Genomic DNA, 23388 nt, shown 5'->3' with positions numbered 1-23388 from the left:
GTCCCCAGTCCCGGCCCTGAGGACTTAGTCTTTCCCCTTCCCCAGGCCTCACCTCTTTCCGGGTCGTTCTCGACCAGATACTCATCCAGGGCCACCCAGCCACCTCCAACACGGACCATGAGGGCACCACGAGACACCTGCGCAGGCACAGGGGCTGGGGGGCCGGGCTTCCAGGGTAGAGGGTGCCAGGGTTGGCTCCCGTGGCTCTGTCCTCACTCCCACCCCCCAGGCCCACGCCCACACCTGCTCACCAAGGCTTCCTGGACCCTGGGCCGACCTTTGGCCGCCTGTGTCCTTGTCCCTGTCTGCGTACCCCACACTGGCTATGCTATGTGGCTGCTGCTGGCCGCTGGAGAGGCCTGACCCGATAGAGTAGTGAGCTCCGGCCTGGGCCCCTATCCCCCCAAGGCGTGTCAGGCCAGCTGCCTTCGTCCCGTCCCTGCTCACCAAACGCCAGGACACCGCCCACGAGGTCCCGCTGGGAAACGTGCCCGAGCTGGCTGCGGCTTGTGGCCGGGAGTGCAGCCCGGAGCCTCTTCTCCGCGGGGCCCAGGCACTGCCCGCAGCACTGCTGCCAGGCCACGAGACCCAGGTGTGGGCCAGCTCCTCGCTGTGGGAAGGAGGCGTGAGGCTGCCCAGGCCTGAGTCTCTCTGTGCCCAGGGGTGGGCAGCATGCCTGCCTGTGCCTCACCTGCAGGCGTGGGCAGGCTGCGTGTGGCCGGCCCCGCCCCAGCCGCGCCCACTGGTCCTCATGCCTCCGGCTACTCGCCCTGTGGCTCTAGCTCCCTGTGGTGACCTCCAGCTCAGATCTTCCAGGAGCCCTCCCGGGGGGCAAGCCTGGGTGACTGTCCTGCTCCCGAGGCCCTTGGGCTGTCCCTGGCCAGCCAGAGCTGGTGCCTTCCTTGGAGCTCTGGTTACCACTGTTCTATGAATAACTGCTCTAGGGACCGCATATAAGTGGAATCATGCCATGTTCGTCCTCTTGTGTCCAGCTTATTTCACATAGCGTAGTAACTTTAAACTTCATCCAGGCTGTATCATACATCAGGATTTCATTCTTTTTAAAGGCTGCCCAATATTCCATTGTATGTATATACCCAATGTCGTTTATGCTTTCATCTGTTGGTGGATACTTGGGTTGCTTCGTCTTTCCTTTCTGAAAGCTTACCCTCACTCATGTTGCATGTCAGGGGCTGGCTGAGGCTCCGCTCTGCCACCTTCACTTCAGGACCCAGGCTGATGAAATTACCATTATCTGGAATATCGCTGGTCCTCCTGGCTTAAGGAGTGAGAACTTGGGAAGGTCTTATACTGGCAGCTAAATGCTCTGGTGTGAAGGGGCCACGTGCCACTTCCTCTCATACCCCACTGGCCAGCACTGGTCACATGGTCCCCCTGACCACAACGGGTGGCAATGCAGTCCTCCTGTGCAGTGGATGGCGTAGCGCTGGTGAACAGTACTCGTGACCACACAGCCCCTCATTCAAAACCATCACACTTACCCCACCTGTCATGATTTAGTCATTCAGTTTTGTAGTTCATCCTCTAAATCAGCGGTCCCCAACTTTTTGGCACCAGGGACCGGTTTTGTGGAAGACAGTTTTTCCACGGATGCGGGGATGGAGGGGGAAGAATGGTTCAGGGGGTAATGCGAGTGATGGGGGGCATGGGGAGTGGCCGATGAAGCGTCACTCGCGTGCCCGCTACCCGTCCGCGGCCTGGGGCTTGGGGACCCCTACTCTAAATAATGAGTAGCATTGTTTGACACTGATGGTTGCTTTCCTCTTAAGTGACCTGGCGTCACGCTATGACAGTTTCCTATGATTTCTGCCGAGTGAAAACTATTGACTTTATCTCATGTGTGCAGTTGTTTGGATGCTCTTCTGACCCCTAGATAGTGCCTCGCCCAAAGCTGAACCTACTACAGGCATAGCCCAGAGATCACCTACAAGGTAACATTTCTGCCATTGAACAACTTGGGGTTTAATACCTGAACTTCATAGAACATGTGTATCACTCAGTTCTCTTTCTAGCAATATTTATACAGGAACATTTTATATTCACATCACCCCAAATCAATAAACGAACTTTAATCGAACAGTGTGCAGGGGAAATCTTGAATGAAACCTCAGATACGACGGCTAGATGATCATCACCACCTGAGGGTGTGTGCAAAGCTCGGGGATCAGCAAGTGTCCGTGTGCGTGGTGGGATGGGGTGGGGCGAAAAGAAGCCACGTCCCTGCGGGTGGACTTGTTAGCGTCCGTGTTCGTCGCTGTGTTTGGGAAGCAGTGTGTCTAGCACTTCACACTCACTTATATGTATGTGTACTGACTGGCTTTTAGTTGCATTATAATTTTTCCCACGTAGATGTCCAATTGATATTTTTGTGGAGAATGTCTAATTCTTGGGAATATTCTCTGCCATTAAAGGGAAGAGGCCTGTGTGTGATCAGTCAGTCACAGTACACGGCCTGAATTTTTTTCATATAATGTCTATTCCATAGCATAGCTTATCTTTTTCAAACTCTAAAAAAACTTTTCAAACTCGTTATTATTAGTGATGTGCAAATCACATTCTCACGTTTACTAAGATTGTGGATAAATGCTTTGTCCCCATCCTCACTCATCAGTTCATTTTTTTCATGCCAAAAGAGGTTGAAATCAAAGCAAAATACATAATATTTTTTTAAATATTATTTTAGAATTAGATTTTTTTTTTTTTTTTTTTTTTTTGGCTGTGTTGGGTCTTCGTTTCTGTGCGAGGGCTTTCTCCAGTTGCGGAGAGTGGGCCTCTCACTGTCGCGGCCTCTCCCGTTGCGGAGCACAGGCTCCAGACGCGCAGGCTCAGTAGGTGTGGCTCACGGGGCTAGTTGCTCCGCGGCATGTGGGATCTCCCCAGACCAGGGCTCGAACTCGTGTCCCCTGCATTGGCAGGCAGATTCTTAACCACTGCGCCACCAGGGAAGCCCAATACATAATCTTTTGAGTGTCATATATTATAAAGAAGCCAGGCTCTAGATTTTTAAAAATGTCACCTTTTGGAAGAATACATGTTTAATAAGTTTCCAAAAACGTCCTACCTGTGGCTGCTGCTTTGGAGATTAGAAATCTGTATTTGCGGAGGACAGGTTTCAAGACCAGTGTCCCGTGTTTGATATTCCCAGTGGGGGATTTCCTTGACGACGCTTGCTGGTCGGTCCTCCAGCTGAGCAGCCCCTGCCTGTTAAGAAGCACAGGTTGCTCCGGACGACGTCAGAGCGTCGGCCCCTTCAGCGACTGGACTGTTTCTTCCTCAGGCGTTGGTGTGGAGCCTTCCAGACCAAACACCACACTCCCTTTCTCTGTCAGAAAGCTGGGGTAAATTGTGTATGTTTGTATAACTGAAACACTTTGCTGTATACTTTAAACTAACACAACATTGTAAATCAACTATATTTCAATATATATATTCTTAAGTAACATAGGATGGTAACTGAAAGAGAAAGATTAAAAAAGAGAAAGCTGGAGTAAAATACTACTTTTTGTTCGAACAAGACACTTTGCTGCCATCTGCTGGAAAACTCTCATAATAAATATCCACTTTTGCCACCAATTGTTGGAGGCCATGAAGCCATAACTGAAATATGTTACAACGAGAATGAGAAGCGCTCGTCTGAATCAAGAAGGTGCCGGTGGTGCCTCCTTAGAGCGGACGTTCTCGCGGTCAGGGAGCCCGTAAGTCTCCCCGCTCCTCCCGCCTGGCCTGGACCAATCATGAAGAAAGAAGGAGTCGGACCAAGGAGGACCAGACAGAGTGAAACCAGCACCCAGATGTAGACACCGCCACGCCCTGGTTCCCCGACGGGCCGCGAAGGCGGTCCGAGGGTGGGAAGCGCCGCCGCAGAGAGGGCCAGGGCAAACCTGTGTTTGCACCGTCTCTGTCCAGTGGCCTCAGGTCAGGCCATCGGAGAAGCCCCTGTCCTCTCCAGGATGCGGGGGGGCATCCCAGCCTCTGCTCTCCTTCTCCCCTCGGCTGTGGTCCCTCAGGGTGCGGCTGCCCCTGGGGGGGGGAGCGGGCGCTCAGGACCCCAACCCATCAGCCCACTCCCCTCTTTGCAGGGCCCTTGTCCAGCACCAGTCACGGCCCCTCGGTGCCCCCTGGGAACCCCCCGGCTCTGAAATGTCTCAGGGTGGGACACGGGTGAAATCAGCTGGGATTCTGGCAGGTCTGCTCGTGGTCTGGGCTCCCGTCAGGAGGCTCAGGGTGGTAACTGTCCCATGCAGACGTTCCCGCCTGCTACCCGTCCGTGCTCACTGGCCGGAGTGTCTCTGCAGAGAGAAACTCCTGTCTCCTACTGTTGGGTTACCCAGTGTCCCTGTTTGTGTAGCAAAAACAGGATAAATGCTTGATTCTTTTTTTTTTTTTTTTCAATTTAATAATTCTCCAAATCTTGGATACTTAAGTCGTTTCCAATTTTTCACAATTATTCCCTTCTTTCCTTTTTTTGCTATTGAGGTAAAATACAAATGCCATAATAGTTATCACCTGAACCATTTCTTGAAGAGTACAGTTATGTGGCGTTAGGTGCATTCATGACCATAGCCCTTCATCTTGTAAACAGAAACAGTATCCATGGAGCCATAACTCTCCCCCGCCCCCAGCCCTGGCACCACCCTTCTACTTTCCGTCTCTATAATTTTGACGACTCCAGGTGCCTCATACGAGTGGAATCCTGCAGTCTTGTCTTTCTGTGACTGGCTGACTTCACTGAGCATAATGTCGTCCAGTTTCATCCATGGTGGTAGCACATGTCTTAACTGCCTTCCTTTTTAAGGCTGAATAATGTCCCGTCGTATGTACAGACCACAGTTTGCTTATTCACACATCCATACGTGGACACTTGGGTTGCTCCCATGTTTTAGCTATTCTGAATAATGCTGCATTGAACATGGGTGTACAAACATCTATTTGAGTCCTTGCTTTCAATTGTTTTGTGTATACACCCAGAAGTGGAATTGCCGGATCATATGGTAATTATATTTTTAACTTTTTGAGGACCCTCCATACTGTTTTCCACAGCAGTTGTACCATTTTACATCCCCACCAACAGGGCACAAGGGTTCCATTACTCCACATCCTCACCAGCACTTGTTATTTTCTGTTTTTCTCATAGTAGCCGTCCAGGTGGATGTGGGGAGGTACCTCGTAGTTTTGATTTGCATATCCCTAATGATTAGTGGTGTTGAGCATATTTTTGTGTACTTATTGGCCATTTGAATATCTTCTTTGGAGAAATGTCTGTTCAAGTCCTTTGCCCATTATTGAGTTGGGTTGTTTGTTTTGTTGTTGTTTTTAGGAATTCTCGATATATTCTGAATAATAATCAGGTATATGATTTGCGAATGTTTTCTCCCATTCTGCGGGTTGCCTTTTTACTCTGAGGACAGTGTCTTTGGATAAACAAAATTTTCAAATTTTCATAAAGTCTTATTTGTCTTTTTTCTTCTTTTGTTGCCTGTGCCTTTGGTGTCATACCTGAGAAGTCAGTGCCAAATCAAAAGTCATGCGTTTTTTTATTCGATGATTTATTCTAAGGGTTTTATAGTTTTAGGTCTTAAAATTAAATCTTTGAACCACTTTGAGTTAATTTTTGTATACGGTGTGAGGTAAGCATCCAACTTCCTTCCTTGCATGTGGACACCCAGTTTTCCCAGGGCTGTTTGTTGAAAAGACTGTCCACTCCTCACACAGGGGGTGTGTGAAACTGCCTCCTGCCTGGAGGCCTCCCCTGCCCCATGCCAGGCCCTCTGCCAGCAGCGTGCGTGGTCCCCAAAGGGCTCAGCCTGGACCCACAGGCTCAGCTTCATGCCAGGGAGCAGCACTGCCTCGGTCCCTGGAGGATGGACCCCCATGTGTGCCAGGGGCTCTGGCCCCGTCTGGCTGCACCTCAGTCCACTCCTAGACTGAAGAGGGCCCAGCAGCCTGACCAGGAGGTGCCTGCTGGCAGCACGAGTGTGACAGTCACTGGGTTTCCAGAACTTCTGGGCACCCCTGTGCTCCCTGACTGGGGTCAGCTGTTTTGACAATAAAATCTGTAATATTACGTGGTCACCCAGGGACCTTGCAGAACCAGGCTAATAAACAGCAGACAGACCCCTTAGAAACAGGGGAAAGAGAAACCCGTTCTGCCATAACAGTGTGGGTGAAGAATATCCCCTGACATACCAGTAAACAGAGGATGTTGCGGCCACCCACACCCTGCCACGGTGCGTCCTGAGGAGACTCAGGATGAGAAAGCACAGGATACAGCCCCCAGGTAGCTGAGGTGTACATCCAAGGAATTTCAGTGAGCCAGACTCTTGCATCTTCCCATACATAGAAAAGCGCTAAATTCCTTAACCTGAGATGTCTGGTTTTCTTTAATGAACAGTGATCTTTTGATGTGCTGACTACCTGATCTTTGTTGCAGAAACTGCTGTGTATCTCGGCCCCTCTGTGACCTCTTTGGAGCAGAACCTCAGAGCCATCTGAGAGGCTGTCCTCCGGGCGCAAGCCCTCGGTTTTGTCTGCCAGAGAAAACATGGTTCTCAGCTTTTTCATGGTTCTCAGTTGTGCACTCTTTTCAGTCAACAGCGGTATCAGCAGTTCCCAGCCCAGGTCGGCCTGAGGCCACCCAGGCCCCAGCCCGAGGCCTTCCCGCCCACATCTTTGTCAATGACCCCTTTGTTACACCACGCTCTCGTCACCTCCCCTGTTTCATGTCAGGACTCCCGACCACAGACACACTGTGTCTCCACTCTTTTAAGGGTCAATTTTAACATGAATATTTAACAAAGTGCAGAATCAATCAAAATCCACATCCTCGTCCTGAAACACACTAAGGCATTAAAATGTTTTAGACCAGGCGTGCCTTCTATTTTACATGTTACTCATGTCTGATATTTGAAATCCACCTTTTCTTTCTCATTTTAACCTCTACTTATCACAGTACGTGAATATCTCACACGTTGGAAGTAACTTGGGTTACGTGGTGTGAAATAAAACTCATATTTTCTGGCAAGACAAGAAAATTGTAAACAAAAAGTCTCTGCCCTTTGGCCCCCTCTCCCCCCACCGTGAATCATGTATCTGCATTGCGCACCGACCAGAACTCCCCAGAGGCAGAAATACCTGCTCGACCGTGAAGAGGACATTCTCCCAGCATCAGCAAGACGACTCCTGAAAGATAACATTCCTCCTCCATCTGGTAGGGGGCACATGACCCACCAGCATGACGCTTAGACCTGGATTGTGTAAACTGTCAGTAATACCTCATTTGATGTGCAGCCCTCTGTCTCAAAAAATTTATATAAACTGTGTCTTGACTTCTAACCAGGGAACAGTTCTCAGAGTTTTCTGAGATGTTCTTTCTGGGTTATAATCCTCAGATTTGGCTCAAATAAAATTTTCCATTTCTTTCTCAGATCGACTGATTAATTTTTCATCGATAGTGGTTTACTTCCAACTTTACCCTCTGTCCAAGAATGCCGCAAATTGGCCATGTCTCCTTGGGCACGTGTGAGATTTCTCATTGTAAAGACCTATTTGTGAAAAAGCCAGATCACAGGGGTTGATTTTAAATAGGTTTTGGCTGATGGGTTCCCCAGGCCCTCCTGAGTCTCCTCGACCCCCTCCAACCCCTCAGCCCCAGGCATCCAATGAGCTGCTTTCCATCACTCTAGGTTACTGTGCATTGCCCAGAACTTTATATAAATGGGATCAAACAATGTGTGCTCTTTTGTTGTCTGGGTTCTTTCATTCAGCATAATTATTTTGAGATTCATCCATGGCGTTGCAGCCATCAGTAGCTCACTTCTTTTTATCACTGAGCTGTTTTACATGGTGTGGTTAGACCACAATTGGTTTATCCACCAACTAGTTGATAAACATCCGGTTACCCTCCAGTTTTTGGCTATTACAAATAAAGCTGCTATGACTAGCCAAGTCTCTGCATGGACACATTGCTCTCTGCTGGGTAAATACCTAGGACTGTGGCTGAACCATTTTACCTTCCCAACAGCTTCATCTAAGAGCTCCCGTGGTTCCACATCTTCACCAACACTTGATGTGGTCAGTGCTTTTATTTTAGGTGTTCTAGTGGGTGTGTAATGTTCTCTCATGATAGTTTTAATTTTTATTCCCTGATGACTAGTGAAGTTGAGCATCTTTCCATGGGCCATTCACCATCCTTATATCTTCATCGGTGAAGTGTCTGTTCAAAACTTTTGCCCATTTTCAAACTGGTCTGTTTTCTTTTACTGAGTATTGAGAGTTCTTGGCTTGTGGGATCTTAGTTCCCCGATCAGGAATCGAACCCAGGCCCTCGACAGTGAAAGCACAGACTCCTAACCACTGGACTGCCAGGGAATTCCCATAAATTCTTAATTTTGATGAAATCTAACTTATCAATTTTTTCTTCTATTGATCATGCTTTTAGTGTTAGGTCTAAGAAATCTTTGCTTAACTTAAAAATCACAAATACTTTTCTCATTTATTTTGTTTTAGATTTTTATGGTTTTAAGATTCCAATTTGATCCATTCTGAGTTCATTTTTGTAACAGTGTGAGGTTCATTTTCTACATAGAGATATCCAGTGGTTCCAGCATCATTTGTTGAAAGATTACCCTTGCTGCACTGAATTACTTTTGTGCTTTTATTTCAAATCAAATGACAATACATGCATGGTTCTATTTCTGGACTTCATTGATCTATGTTGACATCAATACCACATTGTCTTGATTACTATATATTTACAGTAAGTCTTCAAGTCAGAGAGTATAAGTCCTTCAAATTTGCTTTTCCTTTTCAAGGTTGTTTTGGTCATTCTTGGTCCTTTGCTTTCTCATAATAATTTTAAAATTAGCTTGTCAGTTTCTTTAAAAAAAGGAACTGCTGGGATTTTGACGGAGCTGCATTGACTCTATAGTTTGATTCGGAGAGAAATATCTCAACAATATTGAGTTTTCCCATCTATGAACAAGGTCTATCTCTCCATCAATTTAGTTGTTTAATTTCTCTCAGCAATGTTTTGTAGTTTTCAGTGTTCAAGTCTTACACATCTTTTGTCAGAATTACTCCTATTTCATGCTTTTGATGCTATTTTTAAATGATCTTTTAAATTTCCATTTCTAATTGTTCATTATTACAATACAGAAGTACAATTGATTTTTGTATCTTGATCTTATATCTCACAGTCTTGCTAAACTCATTTACTAATTCTAGCAGCTTTTTTGTAGAGTCTCTGAGATTTTCTACGTAGACAATCATGTCACTGGTGAATAAAACCAGTTTTACTTCTTCCTTTCCAATATGGATGTCTTTTATTTATTTATTATTATTTTCCCCTTACTGACACTGGCTAGAACCTCTAGTACAATGTTGCCTTGTTCCTGATCTTTGGGGAAAAGCATTCAGTCTTTCACCATTAAATATGATATTAGCTGTGGGTATTTCCTAGATGCCTTTTTTCCCGTTAAGGAAGTTCCTTCCTCTTCAATTTTCTGGGAGAGTTTGTATAGAATTGGTATTATTTTTTTCCGTAAATGTTTGGTAGAATTTCCCAGTGAAGCCATCTGTGACTGGGGCTTGTTTTGTGGGAAGGATTTTAAACCACAAGTTCAATTTCTTTCACAGATACAGAGCTATACAGGTTATCTATTTCTTGGGTGAGCTTTAGTAGTTTTTACCTTTTAAGAAAGTTGTGTCTTTCATCTAGGTTGTTGAATTTATTGATACAAACTTGTTCATAACATTCTGTTTTCATGTTTTTAATATCTGTGGTGATGTCACTTCTCTCATTCCTGATATTGGTAATTTTTATCTGCTCTCTTTTTTTCCTGGTTAGTTTTTCTAGATATTTAGTAATTTTATTGTCTAAAAAAAATAGCTTTCGGTGTCATTGATTTTTCCCTATTCCTTATTATTTTTCTGTTTTCCATTTCATTGATTCCTGCTCTGATCTTTGTTATTTCTGTTCTTCTTCTTACTATGAGTTTCATTTCCTCTTTTTTTTTTTTCTAGTTCCATAAGATAGTAGCTGAGGTCATTGCTTTGAGACCTTTCTTCTTTTCTAATATAGGTGCTTAATGCTATACATTCCCTTTTTTTTCATTTTAATTTTATTGGAGTATAATTGATTTACAATGTTGTGTTAGTTTCAGGTGTACAGCAAAGTGATTCAGTTATACGTATACATACATTTATTCTTTTTTTGGGGGGGGGCGGGAACACTGCACAGCTTGTGAGATCTTAGTTCCCTGACCAGGGATTGAACCCGGGCCCTTGGCAGTGAGAGTGCAGAGTCCTAACCACTGGACCACAAGGGAAGTCCCTATTCATTCTTTTTTAGATTCTTTTCTCATATAGGTTAGCCCAGAATATTGAGTACAGTTCCCTGTGCTATACAGTAGGTCCTTGTTGATTATCTATCTTATATATAGTAGTGTGTGTATGTTCGTCCCAGGCTCCTGATTTATCCCTCCCCCCACGCCATGTTTCCCCTTTGGTAACCATAAGTTTGTTTTCAATATCTGTAAGTTTGTTTTTGTTTTTATTTTGTTTTTGTATTTTTTAAATAAAATTTATTTATTTATTATTATTATTATTATTTTTTGACTGTGTTGGGTCTTCGTTTCTGTGCGAGGGCTTTCTCTAGTTGTGGCGAGCGGGGTCCACTCTTCATCGCGGTGCGCGGGCCTCTCACTGTCGCGGCCTCTCTTGTTGCGGAGAACAGGCTCCAGACGCGCAGGCTCAGTAGTTGTGGCTCACGGGCCTAGTTGCTCCGTGGCATGTGGGATCTCCCCAGACCAGGGCTCGAACCCATGTCCCCTGCATTGGCAGGCAGATTCTCAACCACCGCGCCACCAGGGAAGCCCCTTGTTTTTGTTTTGTAAGTAAGTTCATTGGTTTCATTTTTAAAAATTAGAATCCACGTATGAGTGATATCATATGATATTTGTCTTTCTCTGTCTGACTTACTTCACTTAGTATGATCATCTCTAGGTCCATCTGTGTTGCTGCAAATGGCATTATTTCATTCTTTTTTATGGCTGAGTAGTATTCCATTGTATATATGTACCACATCTTCTTTATCCATTCATCCATTGATGGACACTTAGGTTGCTTCCAATTCTTGGCTATTGCAAATAGTGCTGCAGTGAACATTGGGGTGCATGTATCCTTTCAAATTAGAGTTTTCTCTGGATACATGTCCAGGAGTGGGATTTTATGCACCATATTACTATAAGATGTTAATAGGAGAAACTTGAGTATGGAGTGTATGGGAACTTTCTGTATTTTCACTATTTTTCTGTAACTCTTGAACTATTCTAAAATTTAAAGTTTATTTTTAAATGGCATTCATGTGCATATTTGTTATAATGCAGATTGTGATTCGGTGGACCTGTGCCAGGCCCCAGGATCCTGCATTTCCAAAAGATCCAGGATGCATGGACCACACTTTAAGAAGATTCCACTTTTGCTAATGAGTTTAAATGTCATCCTTTTGTAGGTAATCTGTTTTTTCTCTCTAACCGCTTTAAAATTTTTTCTCAGGGACTTCCCTGGTGGTCCAGTGGTTAGGACTCTGTGCTTTCGCTGCTGTGGCCCAGGTTCAGTCGCTGGTCGAGGAACTAAGATCCCGAAAGCCAAGCAGTGCAGCCAGAAAAATAATCATAATAAAATAAAATTTGTTATCTTTGTCTTTGGTTTTCTATAATTTTGCTACAGTGTGTTTTGATATGGATACTTCATTTGCCACGATTGGATTTTATTGTGCTTCTTGGATATAATGATTCATCAATTTGGAAAATAATTATCACCTATTATTTCTTCAAAAATTATCTCCCTATTTCCTTCAGGATCTTCTTCTAGAACTACAGTTAGACCAATGTTAGAGTATTTTGTTATATGCTGTCTGTTAACCTCTTTCATATCTCCCTGTGTCTCTGGAATGAATTCTGAGTAACTTATTCAGATCTGTCTTCCAATTTACTATTCTTCAACTGTGTCTAATCCACTGCTGAATCAATCCACTGAGTTTTAAACATTATTATATGGCTTATTCCTGGAAGTTCAACTAAATTCCTTTACAATCTTCTTGAGTTTTTTAGATGGAGTCTCATTTCTCATATTATAAATTCTTTCACTTCATAATCATTTTCAACAAACTTACTATATATTCTTTATTGAATAATTCCAATGTCCTAAGTCCCTTGGGTTCTAATTCTGCTTTTGTTTATGCTGACTTATTCATAATGGTTTGTTTTCATTTGCCTTGTAATTTTGAATTGTGAGATCGTGTTTGAAAGACTGGGTTTTATCTCTGGGAATCCTGCGGGGCCTTGCGGGCAAGACCCCCAGAGAAGGTTGTGTTCGCTCACGCCAGGCACAGCCACAGCCCACCTGGGGCCACGCGGGCTTAGTTTCTCCACGTGGGCTTCCCCAGAACGTACAGGCAGAAGACCCGAGGTGACAAATGTCCAGTGGAAACTTTTTTTTGCATCCAGGGAGGTTCCTTCTGTCAGCATCTGCCTGTGCTGGGGTGTCGCTAGTGCACGTGCTCACTAAGCAGAGCCCACTGGGGACACAGGTGTCGTGTAGTACCTGCCTGTGCAGCCCAGGCCCTCGTTCTTGCTGCTGAGGATCTGCTGGAGCCCCAGGTTTTGGGTTCCTAGGGTCGGCAGGCTCCTCAGGGAAGTGTCAGCCCCCACGCTGAGGTTCTGCTTCATTTTTCACCCCGGAGGATTTCCTTTTCTTTCTTGTGACCTCAGGTACCTGAGAAGGTGTTTGTTAGTTTTCACCTGGGAGATTTACAGTGGGAGGGTTTTCCGGGGCGTCTGGGTCTGTCGTGCTGCTGCCGCTGCGCAGGTGTCGTCGTTCCAGCAGGTGCAGTTGGTGATCCACTCAGAGCCCATCGGGGGTGGGGGTGGGGGTGCCCATCCCCAGCTGCTGTGGACTCACGCCAGCACCCTCAGCGAGAGGTGCCCTGGGATGACCGAGCTGCCCGGCTAACAGGTGCCTGGGAGCCGCCTGCCCCCACCCAGGGCAGCCCGTAGTCCACGGCTGGAGGGGCGATAGCAGCCTAGACCCCTTGTCGCTGGAGAAACAGCCCTCTGAGGTGAAACTCACAGTCCCGAGACCCCACGGATCAGGCCACGCGTGGTGGGCTTCGCCGAAGCCACGCCTTCGCCCAGTGCTTTTCTCCCACCCTCTCCCGAGAGCACACGCCCCATCAACCAGGTGCACCTGGACCGCCGTCGTGGGCTCTGCTTCTGGGGAACTGATCTGAGGCAGGTGGTGCCGGGCGTGGCCCCCGGAAGCATCCTCCACAGCGGGGTTTGGGGTTGGACGCCCACGGCTCACCTCCGGCAGCGGTGCACGTTGTTAGTCCCAGCACCTAGAGCAGGACTGGTGCTCAGACCGTATGTGGTGAAACGTGCCGCGTATGGTGGGGGGAGGGCACAGGTACCATGGCAGGGGCGTGGCCCAAACCGTGTGCCCCGAATCCACGTGCTGCAGGGCTGACTCCTGGACCTCAGGATGGGACTGTGTCTGGAGGTGGCATCTTTAAAGAGGTGATCAAGGTACATGAGGTCACGAGGGTGGCCCCAACCCAATCCCACAGGTGTCCTCACAAGAAGAGGAGGTCGGGACATAGACACGCACAGAGGACGGCCCCATGAGGACACAGAGAGAAGACGGCCGTCCACATGCCAAGGAGAGAGGCCTCAGGAGGAACCAGCCCTGCTGCCTTTTTTTGTTTGGCTGCTCTGCGCCGCTTGTGGGATCTTAGTTCCCCGACCAGGGATCGAACCCGGGCCCTCAGCAGTGAGAGCGTGGAGTCCTAACCACTGGACCACCAGGGAATTCCCATCCCTGCTGACAAGTTGATCGCAGACTTCGGCTTCCAGAACCGAGAAGAAGTACATTTCTGTCATTTAAAAGCCCCTATCCTGTGGTATTTGTTGCGGCAGCCCTGGCAGCAAGAATGTGATGCGGGGTCTCCGGCGAGGCCCCGAAGGACAGCCCCAGCTCTGAAGTGAGGACAGAGCACGTGCGGACCCCACAGAGCTGTTCCTAGCGTGCTCCTGGGGCTGGGGGGCTGCACAACTGACCACAGGACGTGGGTGACCGGGCGACCACAGCTCCCGTCAGGAGCTGGTGCCCTGAGACCCACCGACACACAGTTGGCGGGCTGGGCGAGGGCTTAGGGTAAGGGGGAGTGGACACCAGGCTCTGGCTCACGCAGAGCCAGAGGGCTACACGAGCAGGGGGCCCACACCCTCATGTCCCGCACTGCTGCCAGACCACAGCCTTGCAGAGGGTCCCCACGAGGGCACGGAGGAGGAGGCCTGGCCGGGTGCGCCGTGGCCCGCGTGGTGTGTCGGGCTGCACGCAGGCACAGCCCCACTCGGGGCTGCCGACAGCGGCCGGGGAAACCCTGGCTGGAGCCTCTGGGGTGCGCTGGGTGGCCCCCGGAGTGGAGAGGACAGCGGCTCCCGGGCGGCCAGGAGGAGTGGCCTGGCTGGCTGCGCAGGGCCTGAGAGCAGCAGGAGTGCCAGACGGGAAGGAGGTGCTGCGGGGACGTGGGAGTGAGGTCTTGCCTCACGTGCTGACGTCTGCTGGGAGCGCCATGAGGAGCCGCTGAGCCACCCACGGACTTGACCAGCACATGGGCTCACAACCGGGGTGGCCCCGTAAGCACGGGCTGGCGACACGTCCCCTCCCAGCCTGGCCCGAGGCCAACCAGCAACAAGAGGGAGACGGACCACTTCAGCTCGGCTGCCTTTGCCTCTCAGTCTCCCTATGGGTTCCTGCAAAACATCACCTTGGACCTCAGACCCCTCTTCCGGCAAGGGGGTACCGCAGGGGTCCAGGCCTACAGGACACCACACCCTCCAGAAGCTGCTGGCCTGGCAGAATGTTGGACGGCCTCATAAGGAAGTAGCTGACACCCTGAGGGACTGCGGCACCGTCCTTCCGGATGGGGGCGTGAGCTTGAGTCAATGACCCCAGAAGGCGGCCCACCAGGCCTGGGAACCCAGGAGTGGAAGCAGAAGCGGCCCACCCCCAACGGGCTCAGGGACCTGCTGGGGCGCAGGCGCTTCTCGTCCCTGCAACTTCAGGCTGTGAGACCCTCGCGGTCCTGGTCGGCGAAGGAAAGGACGGCCACCCGGGGCGTGGCGGGAGCGTCCCACTCAACTCACAGCCACGGCTACCACCTGGCCAGGCGGCTCCTCGTTGCAGTAGACCAGCAGGCCAGGCGGGCACCATCCTGGCCGGGAGGACCCTGACCACCCACGGAGGCAGGGCTGCTGCCCCGGGCACCTCGGTATTTCCACGCCCAGGTTTAACTGCAAGTGGGCAAGAGAGCAGAGCCCAACAAGGGCTCGGTAACCAGGACTTTAGACCCCCAAGGATGAGGGGCCACCCCCTGGGGCAAAGCAGGGAGATGGCATCGGTCAGGGCCTCACGGCCTCAGAGCCAGTGGCTCACCGGGGCTGTGGTTTGCCCCACTCACCCTCTTCCACCGGCCGCCGCTCAGGCTCGTGACCGCATCCTTCTCTGGAGGGTTACCCTTGGCCGACACAGACCAACTTACCCAGGGGTCACGCTGCCTCTTCCACACAGTCAACAACCGACTGAAGGGCACGTAAGACCCCCGTCTCAGACGTAAGCGCCAATCGCAAACCCAGCCTGAGGGGCTGGACCGAGGGACAGGTCACCACCTGGACTGAGCAGGCCCCAGCTGGCCCGGCCTCCACCCCGCCCTATGCTCTGGATCACTCAGCCTGGGTTTCTCTGAGGGGTGCAGTCCCCGGCCAGCATCTTCACGAGGCCCCGCTCTTCTGCCCCAGGCCAGGACACAGTGGCCAAGCTCAGAGCCTGGGGCTGCAGCACCCCCTTAGCCCAACACACAAGCTGACCTCAGGACAAAGAGTGAGACAGGACCCGCAGGAAGGTTGGAATTGCTTTTATTGGGGCGAGCGCCGCAGGCCCGCCGTGGTCGGGTTAGTGTTCTGTCCTCAGAGGCAGCCGAAGCCTGGGCCTCCACCCGCCACCTACCTGGGTTAGTGGGACATGCAAAGCTCAGTCGGAGAGCGGAGGCGGAGGCGGAAGCCACCAGGGCCCGGGGCTGGATGGGACCGGACTGGTGGCACCGGGCTGGGCTGCCTTGTCCCCAGGCCCAACACAGGGGTTGAGGCGCCCTGGGAGAGGCAGGCAGGCAGGCAGCACCCAGGGTGGGGTTCCACAGGTTCCAGGGGACACTGGGCCCACGGAGGGGAAGAGGCCTGCAGAAGCCCAGTCACGCCCGGCCGGCACGCCCGAGAGCTGGGCAGTGGTGAGCCTTTCACCAGGAGGGTCTGTCTCCCGCCCCAGGTCTGGGTCCTTGGGGCCTGGGGTGCGAAGGGGGACACAGAAGGCACTTACTAGGGAGCTGAGGCTGAAAGGCTGAAGCCAGAGGCGTGGGGTCTCGGGCGCAGGTGGGGGGCTGGGAATGGAGCCGGGAACAGGCTGGGGCCTGGCCCGGGCCAGCTGGGTCTGCAGACTGGACCCTCATCTTCCCATGGGGAAGGGGCTTCCCTGGGCAGCCTAGAAGAGATGGCTGACCCAGGACTCCCTCCCTCCCTCCCCAGCAAGGCCCACCGAGCAAGCAGGTCAGTCCCGGAAACAGGAGAAAACGCTGGCGCTGAGGGCCCTGCTACTGGCGGGGCCGATGCCCGTTGCCCGAGCAGGTGGCTGGGGGGTTGGGTGGGGCCGGCCTACAGGGCTGGGGGAACCTCGCCCAGATGGAACCCCCCTGGGGAGATGAGAGGGCTGAGTTGGGGGCCCAGCTCTGGACCCTCCAAGGCACCTGGCTGTGGTGAGTGGCAGGTAAAGAGGAGCAGGGAGACCTGGGGGGGAGGCGGGCGAGGTGGTCAGTGGGGCTGGACTGGCCCCGGCCCCCGAGAGACAAGCCGTCTGGACAACAGATATATATTAACATGTTAGTCTGCACTTTTTGGTTAAACTTTAGGCACCGCTTGGGAGAAAGACACCTTGAAACATTAAAGACCCCAGCGCCTGGGCGGGGAGTCTGGCCACATGCAGAGCGGGAGGCGGGGTGCAGGAAGGGGTCAGGCTGCCGCTGACTCGGGGCCCCCCGGGGAGGGCGCGGGCCCTGAGACGTAGCGGCGGCCATAGCCCGAGGAGGAGTAGGACGAGGAAGAGAAGGTCATGGAGAAGCCCGAGGTGGTGGCGTCGAAGCTGCCGCGACGGGACCCAGCCCGGGAGCCGGTGCGCGAGCTGGAGCGTGAGCCGGCCGCGGAGCCAGAGCCACTGACGCTGTAGGGGCTGTAGTAGCCCTTGCTGGACTGGGCGGCAGCCTCCAGCAGCCGCAGGCCCGTGCCCTCCTCCACCATGCTGCGGTCCAGCGCATCCTTGTAGGAGATCTTGAGCTTGGTCTTGGGGCAGGTGAGGTACTTGGAGTAGGCGCTAACGTCGCGCAGCTTCTGGGCGGTGCGGGCATCCACGGTGCCGCGCTGCAGGGCCTCGTCCAGGGCCACGCGGCCTGGCGTGTCGGGCTCGATCAGGCCGCCCGTCAGGTACTGCACCTCCAGGAAGCGCTGCCCCGCCTCGTAGTAGAGCCAGCCCTTCTTCAGGGCCTGGGCGGCCGACATCTTGGTCTTGGTGCGAGGGTCCTCGAAGCCGCAGAAGGCCTTCTGGGCCAGATTGATGCGGTCCACCATGATCTTGTCCACCAGGCCCTTGTTGACGGCGTCGGTGACGGGGAAGCGCTCGCCGGTGCTGGGGTCGATGATGCCCCCGGTGCAGGCCTGCGCCTCCAGCAAACGCTGCCCGGTGATGTTGTCCACCAGGTTGCGGTGCATGGCCTCCGTGATGGACACCTTCTCCAGCGTCTCCGTGTCCAGGATGCCAGCCACGGGGCCCGTCTCCTCGGTGGGGTCGGACCAGGAGGCCAGCTGGGTCCTGGAGACGGCGGGGCTGACAGGGTAGGAAGAGGAGGACCCCACGGAGGACGAGCGTGAGCGGAAGCCGCCGGCGTTGCCCGAGAGCATGTCGGCGAACTCGGTGATGGAGAGCGTGCCGGCGCGGTACTGGTCCAGCGCCGAGCGGTCAATGAGGCTCTTGGCGATGGCCTCGTCGATGTCGTACTGGCGGCCCGAGCGGCGGTCGATGATCATGGACTTGACCACGCCGTCCGAGGAGGAGATGGTGATCTCCTCCCACTCGCACTCCTGCTCGGACAGCTCCAGGTAGGTCTGGTGGTCGATAAGGCCCTTGCGGTAAGCCTCGTACACCGACATCTCCTTGCCCGTCTCCGGGTCCACGATGACCACACGCCGCTTGCGCACTGAGGACTTAGAGGACGTCTTCCGCTCCCGCTTCTTCTCCTTCAGCGGCAGGAGCCTCAGCCCCGTCTGGGGGTCAGTGACGCAGCGCTCCATCAGCTGCAGGTAGGTGAGGTTCTCCTCCGTGTTGGGGTCAAAGAAGCCCTTGGTGTCGTCCGAGGGGTCGGTCAGGATCTCATTCATCTCCTCGTCAAAGAGGCCGCGCTGGTAGGCCACGTCCACGGGCAGGCGGTGGCTCTCCTCGGGGTCGATGATGCCGCCCGTGGCGATCTGGGCCTCCAGCAGCCTGATGCCGTGGTCCTTCAGGATCAGACCCTTCTTCATGGCCTGGAAGAGGGAGATGAGCTTCCCGGAGTAGGGGTCCTTGTAGCCAGTAACGGCACGCTCGGCTGACAGCAGCTTGTCCTTAAACTCGGGACCCACAATGCCCATGCGCACAGCCTCCTCCACGGTTAGCTTGAGCCCCTTGATGGGGTCGATGACATAGCCGGTGGCCGCCTGCGCCTCCAGGAGCTCGAAGGCCGTGCCAGGGCGGATGATGCCCTTCTTCATGGCCTGGTACACCGACAGCCGCTCCTTGGTGGCGTCGACGAGGACGCCGGCGATGCTGCTTGTGCCCTCGAGGAACCTCTGCAGGCTCTTGGAGACCTCCTCGACGGAGGTCAGGCCCTCCTGCAGCCGCAGCGCCGTGGCCTCGTCCATGACCTGCGAGCGCACCAGCTCCTCCACCGTGATCTGCTTGCGCAGGCCGCGGAAGGTCAGCTTGCGGGCGTCCGCGAGCGGCAGGAGGAGCAGGCCGCTGGCCTCGTCGCGGCGGCACCGCCGGAGCAGCTGCGTGTAGCTGAGGCGCTCGTCCGTGGAGGGGTCCACGTAGCTGCGCACCTCGCTGGGCTCTGACAGCTGGTCGTGCGTGTCCTTGTCGAGGTAGCCGCGCTGGTAGGCCACGTCCAGCGGGAGGTGGAAGCCTAGGCGCGGGTCGACGATGCCGCCCGTGGCCAGCTGAGCGTCCAGCAGCCGCAGGGCCTCCTCGGTGGGGATCAGGTCCTTCTTCATGGCCTGGAAGAGCGAGATGGTCTGCTCCGTGTAGGGGTCACGGTAGCCGGTCACGGCCCGCTCAGCCGACAGCAGCCGGTCGTGCAGCTCGGGGCCCACCAGGCCCTTCCGCACGGCCTCATCCACGGCCAGCCGCTCGCCCTTCACCGGGTCCAGCAGGAAGCCCGTGGCCGCTTGTGCCTCTAGCAGCTGGCGGGCCACCTCAGCACTCAGCTGCCCCTTCTTGAGGGCCTGGTAGATGGTCAGCGTCTGCCTGGAGCCGGGCCTGTAGATGCCGGCCACACAGCCCGTGCCGTAGAGATAGCGCCAGGCAGACTCGGCCTCCAGCACCTCTTGGAGGCTCCTGGTGCCCTCCCGGAGCAGGCTGTAGGACTCGCGGGAGATGACCCTGGCCTCGTACAGGTCCTCGGCGGTGAGGCGGCGGCCGACGTAATCGTAGGAAGCCACGTTCTGCTGGCGGGTTATCTCGGTCTTCTCGATGATCTCGATGATAATGATGATCATACGCTCCTTGGTCACGCGGCCGGCCTGGAAGTCGGCCATCAGCTGGGCCCGCTGCTCCTGACTGATCAGGTCCGACTGCATCACCTCCCACAGGGACATGGTGGAGCCACTGTGGCCACCGCTCCCAGGGATGTCGATCTGCGTCTCCTCGAAGGCCCTCCGGGTCTCCTCCTCGGTGTACACCCGCGTGGTCTCGACCACCTCTGCCTTCTCTGCCCCTCTCAGCGGCAGGAGCCGCAGGCCCGTCTCGGGGTCCTCCACGCAGCGCTCCAGCAGCTGCAGGTAGGTGAGGTTCTCGTGCGTGTTGGGGTCGAAGAAGCCCTTGGTGTCGTCGCTCGGGTCCTGCAGGACGCGGTTCATCTCCTCGTCGAAGTAGCCGCGCTGGTAGGCCACGTCCACGGGCACGCGGTGGCTGTGCACGGGGTCGATGATGCCGCCCGTGGCGATCTGGGCCTCCAGCAGGCGGATGCCGTGCTCCCTGAGAACCAGGCCCTTTTTCATGGCCTGGAAGAGGGAGATGGTGCTGCCTGAGTAGGGGTCCCTGTAGCCCGTCACGGCCTTCTCAGCCGACAGCAGCTTCTCGTGCAGCTCAGGGCCCACGACACCGGCCTTCACGGCCTCATGCACATACAGACGCTGGTTCCGCACAGGGTCCACCAGAAAGCCAGTGGCTGCCTGGGCCTCAAGCAGGAGAGTGGCTGTGCTGGGCCTGAGCAGGCCGCGTCGCATGGCCTCGTAGATGGTCACCTTCTCCTTGGAGTCCTCCAGGTAGATGCCAGCAAGGCAGCCGCTGCCCTGGAGGAGTGTCCGCACCGAGTCCAGCTCCGAAAGGTCCTTGACCGATGTCTTGCCGTCCTTGAGCTGCTCATACTGGATACTGTCAAGGACCCCGGCGGCCAGGAGCTCACTGGCCGGCACAGGGGCTCGGAGGCCACTGAAAGAGAGCCTCTCCCGCCGCACGGTCTCTACTTCCTCCACGATGGTGATGACGATCTTGATGATCTTCTCCACGGTGACCTTGCCCGTGCGGAACTGCCGCAGCAGTTCCTGCCGCTGCTCGGCCGTGAAGTACTCGGAGCTGATGAGCTCCCACACCGTCACCGTCCTGCCCTGGAAGCTGCCCACGGGGACCTCGACGGTGGCCTTCTGGAAGGCCTCATGGGCCTGGAGCTCGGAGTAGAGCTCCTGCTGCCGGGCCCGGGCAGCCTCCTCCGAGAGCGGCAGCAGGCTCAGCCCCGTCAGCGGGTCGGGGCAGCACTGCTGCTGGAGGTGGCTGTAAGTGACTGGCTGCCACGTGCGGGGTTCACGGTAGGTCTTGGCGCTGTCCTCGGGTGCTGAAAGGGCGGCGCTGGTCTCCTTATCCAGGTAGCCCCGGGCACAGGCGACGTCCAGGGGCACACGGTGGCTCTTGCTGGGGTCCACGATGCCACCTGTGGACAGCTGGGCGTCCAGCAGACGCAGGCCCTGCTCCCTGGGGATGAGGCCCTTCTTCAGGGCCTGGAACAGGGACACGCTCTGCCCTGAGTACGGGTCCTTGTAGCCTGTCACAGCCTTCTCGGCCGACAGCAGCTTCTCGTGTAGCTCGGGCCCCACGAGGCCGGCGCGCACCGCCTCGTCCACAGTCAGCCGTGCGCTGGTGGTGGGGTCGATGATGTGCCCGGTGCCGGCCTGGGCCTCCAGCAGGGCCACAGCCGCCTCTGGCTGCAGCAGATCTTTCCTCAGGGCCTCGTAGATGCTCAGCTTCTGCCCTGCCTCCTCCAGCCACACACCCGCGATGATGCCGGAGCCCCGCAGGGCCCACCGCACGGCTTCCACCTCGGCTACCTCCTGCACGGAGCGCTCGCCCCGCTGCAGCTGGCAGAAAAGCTCCCGGTCGATGACCCTGCCCTCGAGCAGCTCAGCAGCAGGGACCAGGGCACGCAGGCCCTCAAAGCAAAGCTGGCCCTTCTGCTCGCGCTCCTCGACCACAGTGATGACGATCTTGATGACCTTCTCCACGGTGACCTTGCCCGTGCGGAACTGCCGCAGCAGGTCCCGCCGCTGCTCGGCCGTGAAGTACTCGGAGTTGATGAGCTCCCAGATGGTCACCATCCTGCCCTGGAACTTGCCGAACGGCGCGGACACGGTGGCCTTCTCAAACACGTCCCGGGCCTCCGAGTCAGTGTACACCAGCTCACCACCCCTGGCAGCCTGATCTGTGAGCGGCAGCAGCCGCAGGCCCGTCTCGGGGTCCTCCACGCAGCGCTCCAGCAGCTGCAGGTAGGTGAGGTTCTCGTGCGTGTTGGGGTCGAAGAAGCCCTTGGTGTCGTCGCTCGGGTCCTGCAGGACGCGGTTCATCTCCTCGTCGAAGTAGCCGCGCTGGTAGGCCACGTCCACGGGCAGGCGGTGGCTGTGCACGGGGTCGATGATGCCGCCCGTGGCGATCTGGGCCTCCAGCAGGCGGATGCCGTGCTCCCGGACGATGAGGTCCTTCTTCATGGCCTGGAAGAGGGAGATCTGCTCCCCGGTGTAGGGGTCCCTGTAGCCAGTGACGGCGCGCTCGGCCGACAGCAGCTTGTGATGCAGCTCAGGGCCCACGATGCCCTCCTTCACGGCCTCGTTGACGGCCAGCCGCCTGTTCCGTACGGGGTCCAGCAGGAAGCCTGAGGCCGCCTGGGCCTCAAGCAGGATGAGGGCTGTGCCCGGGCTCAGCAGTTGCCTCCTCAGGGCCGCGTAGATGGTCAGCTTCTCGTCAGCAGGCTTCAGCAGCAACCCGGCAATGCTGCTGCGGCCCTGCAGGTAGTGGCGCACGTCCTCCCGCTGGGCGAGCTCAGCCACGGTGGTGCGGCCCTGCGCCAGCTGCTGGAGCTCCTCTGCGCTCAGGACGCCCACCTCCTGCAGCCGCTGGGCTGGCACCTTCCGCCGCAGGCCGTCGAAGGCGTGCTCCGGCTCTGCCGCCGCGGCCGGGCCATCGGCCGCGTCCTGGCCATTGGGCAGGGCTCTGGCGGCCGCGGCCTGAGAGGGGGCGATCTCCTCCGAGCGTGCCAGCGCAGCCCGGCGCTCCTCCTCCAGGTGCTGCAGCCGCTCACGCAGCCTCTGGTTCTCCTCCGCCAGCAGCTTCTCCTGCTGCTGCTGCTGCTGCGCCAGGCGCTGCAGCTCCTCCTGCTGGCGCCGCACGCCCTCCTCGGCCTCGTGCTGCCGCCGCCGGGCCTCCTCCATGCTGGCCACCAGCTGCTGCTTCTCCTGCTGCATCTGCTGCTGCTGCCGCTGCTGCTCCTCACGCAGCGCCTGCGCCTTGGCCACCTCGTCCTGGAAGAGCTGCTCCAGCTTGGCCTTCTCCTGCTCGATGCAGCGCTCGCGCTGCAGCAGGCTGTCCTTCTCGGAGAGGAAGCTCTGCTGCAGGGCCTGGGTCTCCTGCAGCAGCTGCTCCTGCCGCACCGTCTGCATCTGCGAAGGGGGAAGGGGGGCGGTCAGGGGC

General features: G+C 54.8%; 1 protein-coding gene across 25 annotated transcripts in view; it reads right to left on the bottom strand.

Moving 5' to 3' along the window:
- Positions 1 to 15979: 15979 nt before the first annotated feature.
- PLEC (plectin) overlaps positions 15980 to 23388 on the bottom strand; it is a 58010-nt gene continuing 50601 nt past the window's right edge. For all 25 annotated transcript variants that reach the window (XM_059902105.1, XM_059902106.1, XM_059902107.1 and 22 more), the window contains one exon: positions 15980 to 23357. In XM_059902105.1, coding sequence (XP_059758088.1) covers positions 17139 to 23357 — 6219 coding nt within the window. In that variant the 3' untranslated portion in view covers positions 15980 to 17138. The remainder of the gene's footprint in view (positions 23358 to 23388) is intronic.

Source organism: Balaenoptera ricei, chromosome 17 (genome assembly GCF_028023285.1).
Source record: "Balaenoptera ricei isolate mBalRic1 chromosome 17, mBalRic1.hap2, whole genome shotgun sequence".
NCBI classification, from domain to species: domain Eukaryota; kingdom Metazoa; phylum Chordata; class Mammalia; order Artiodactyla; family Balaenopteridae; genus Balaenoptera; species Balaenoptera ricei.
This window is presented reverse-complemented; position numbering and strand designations above follow the sequence as displayed.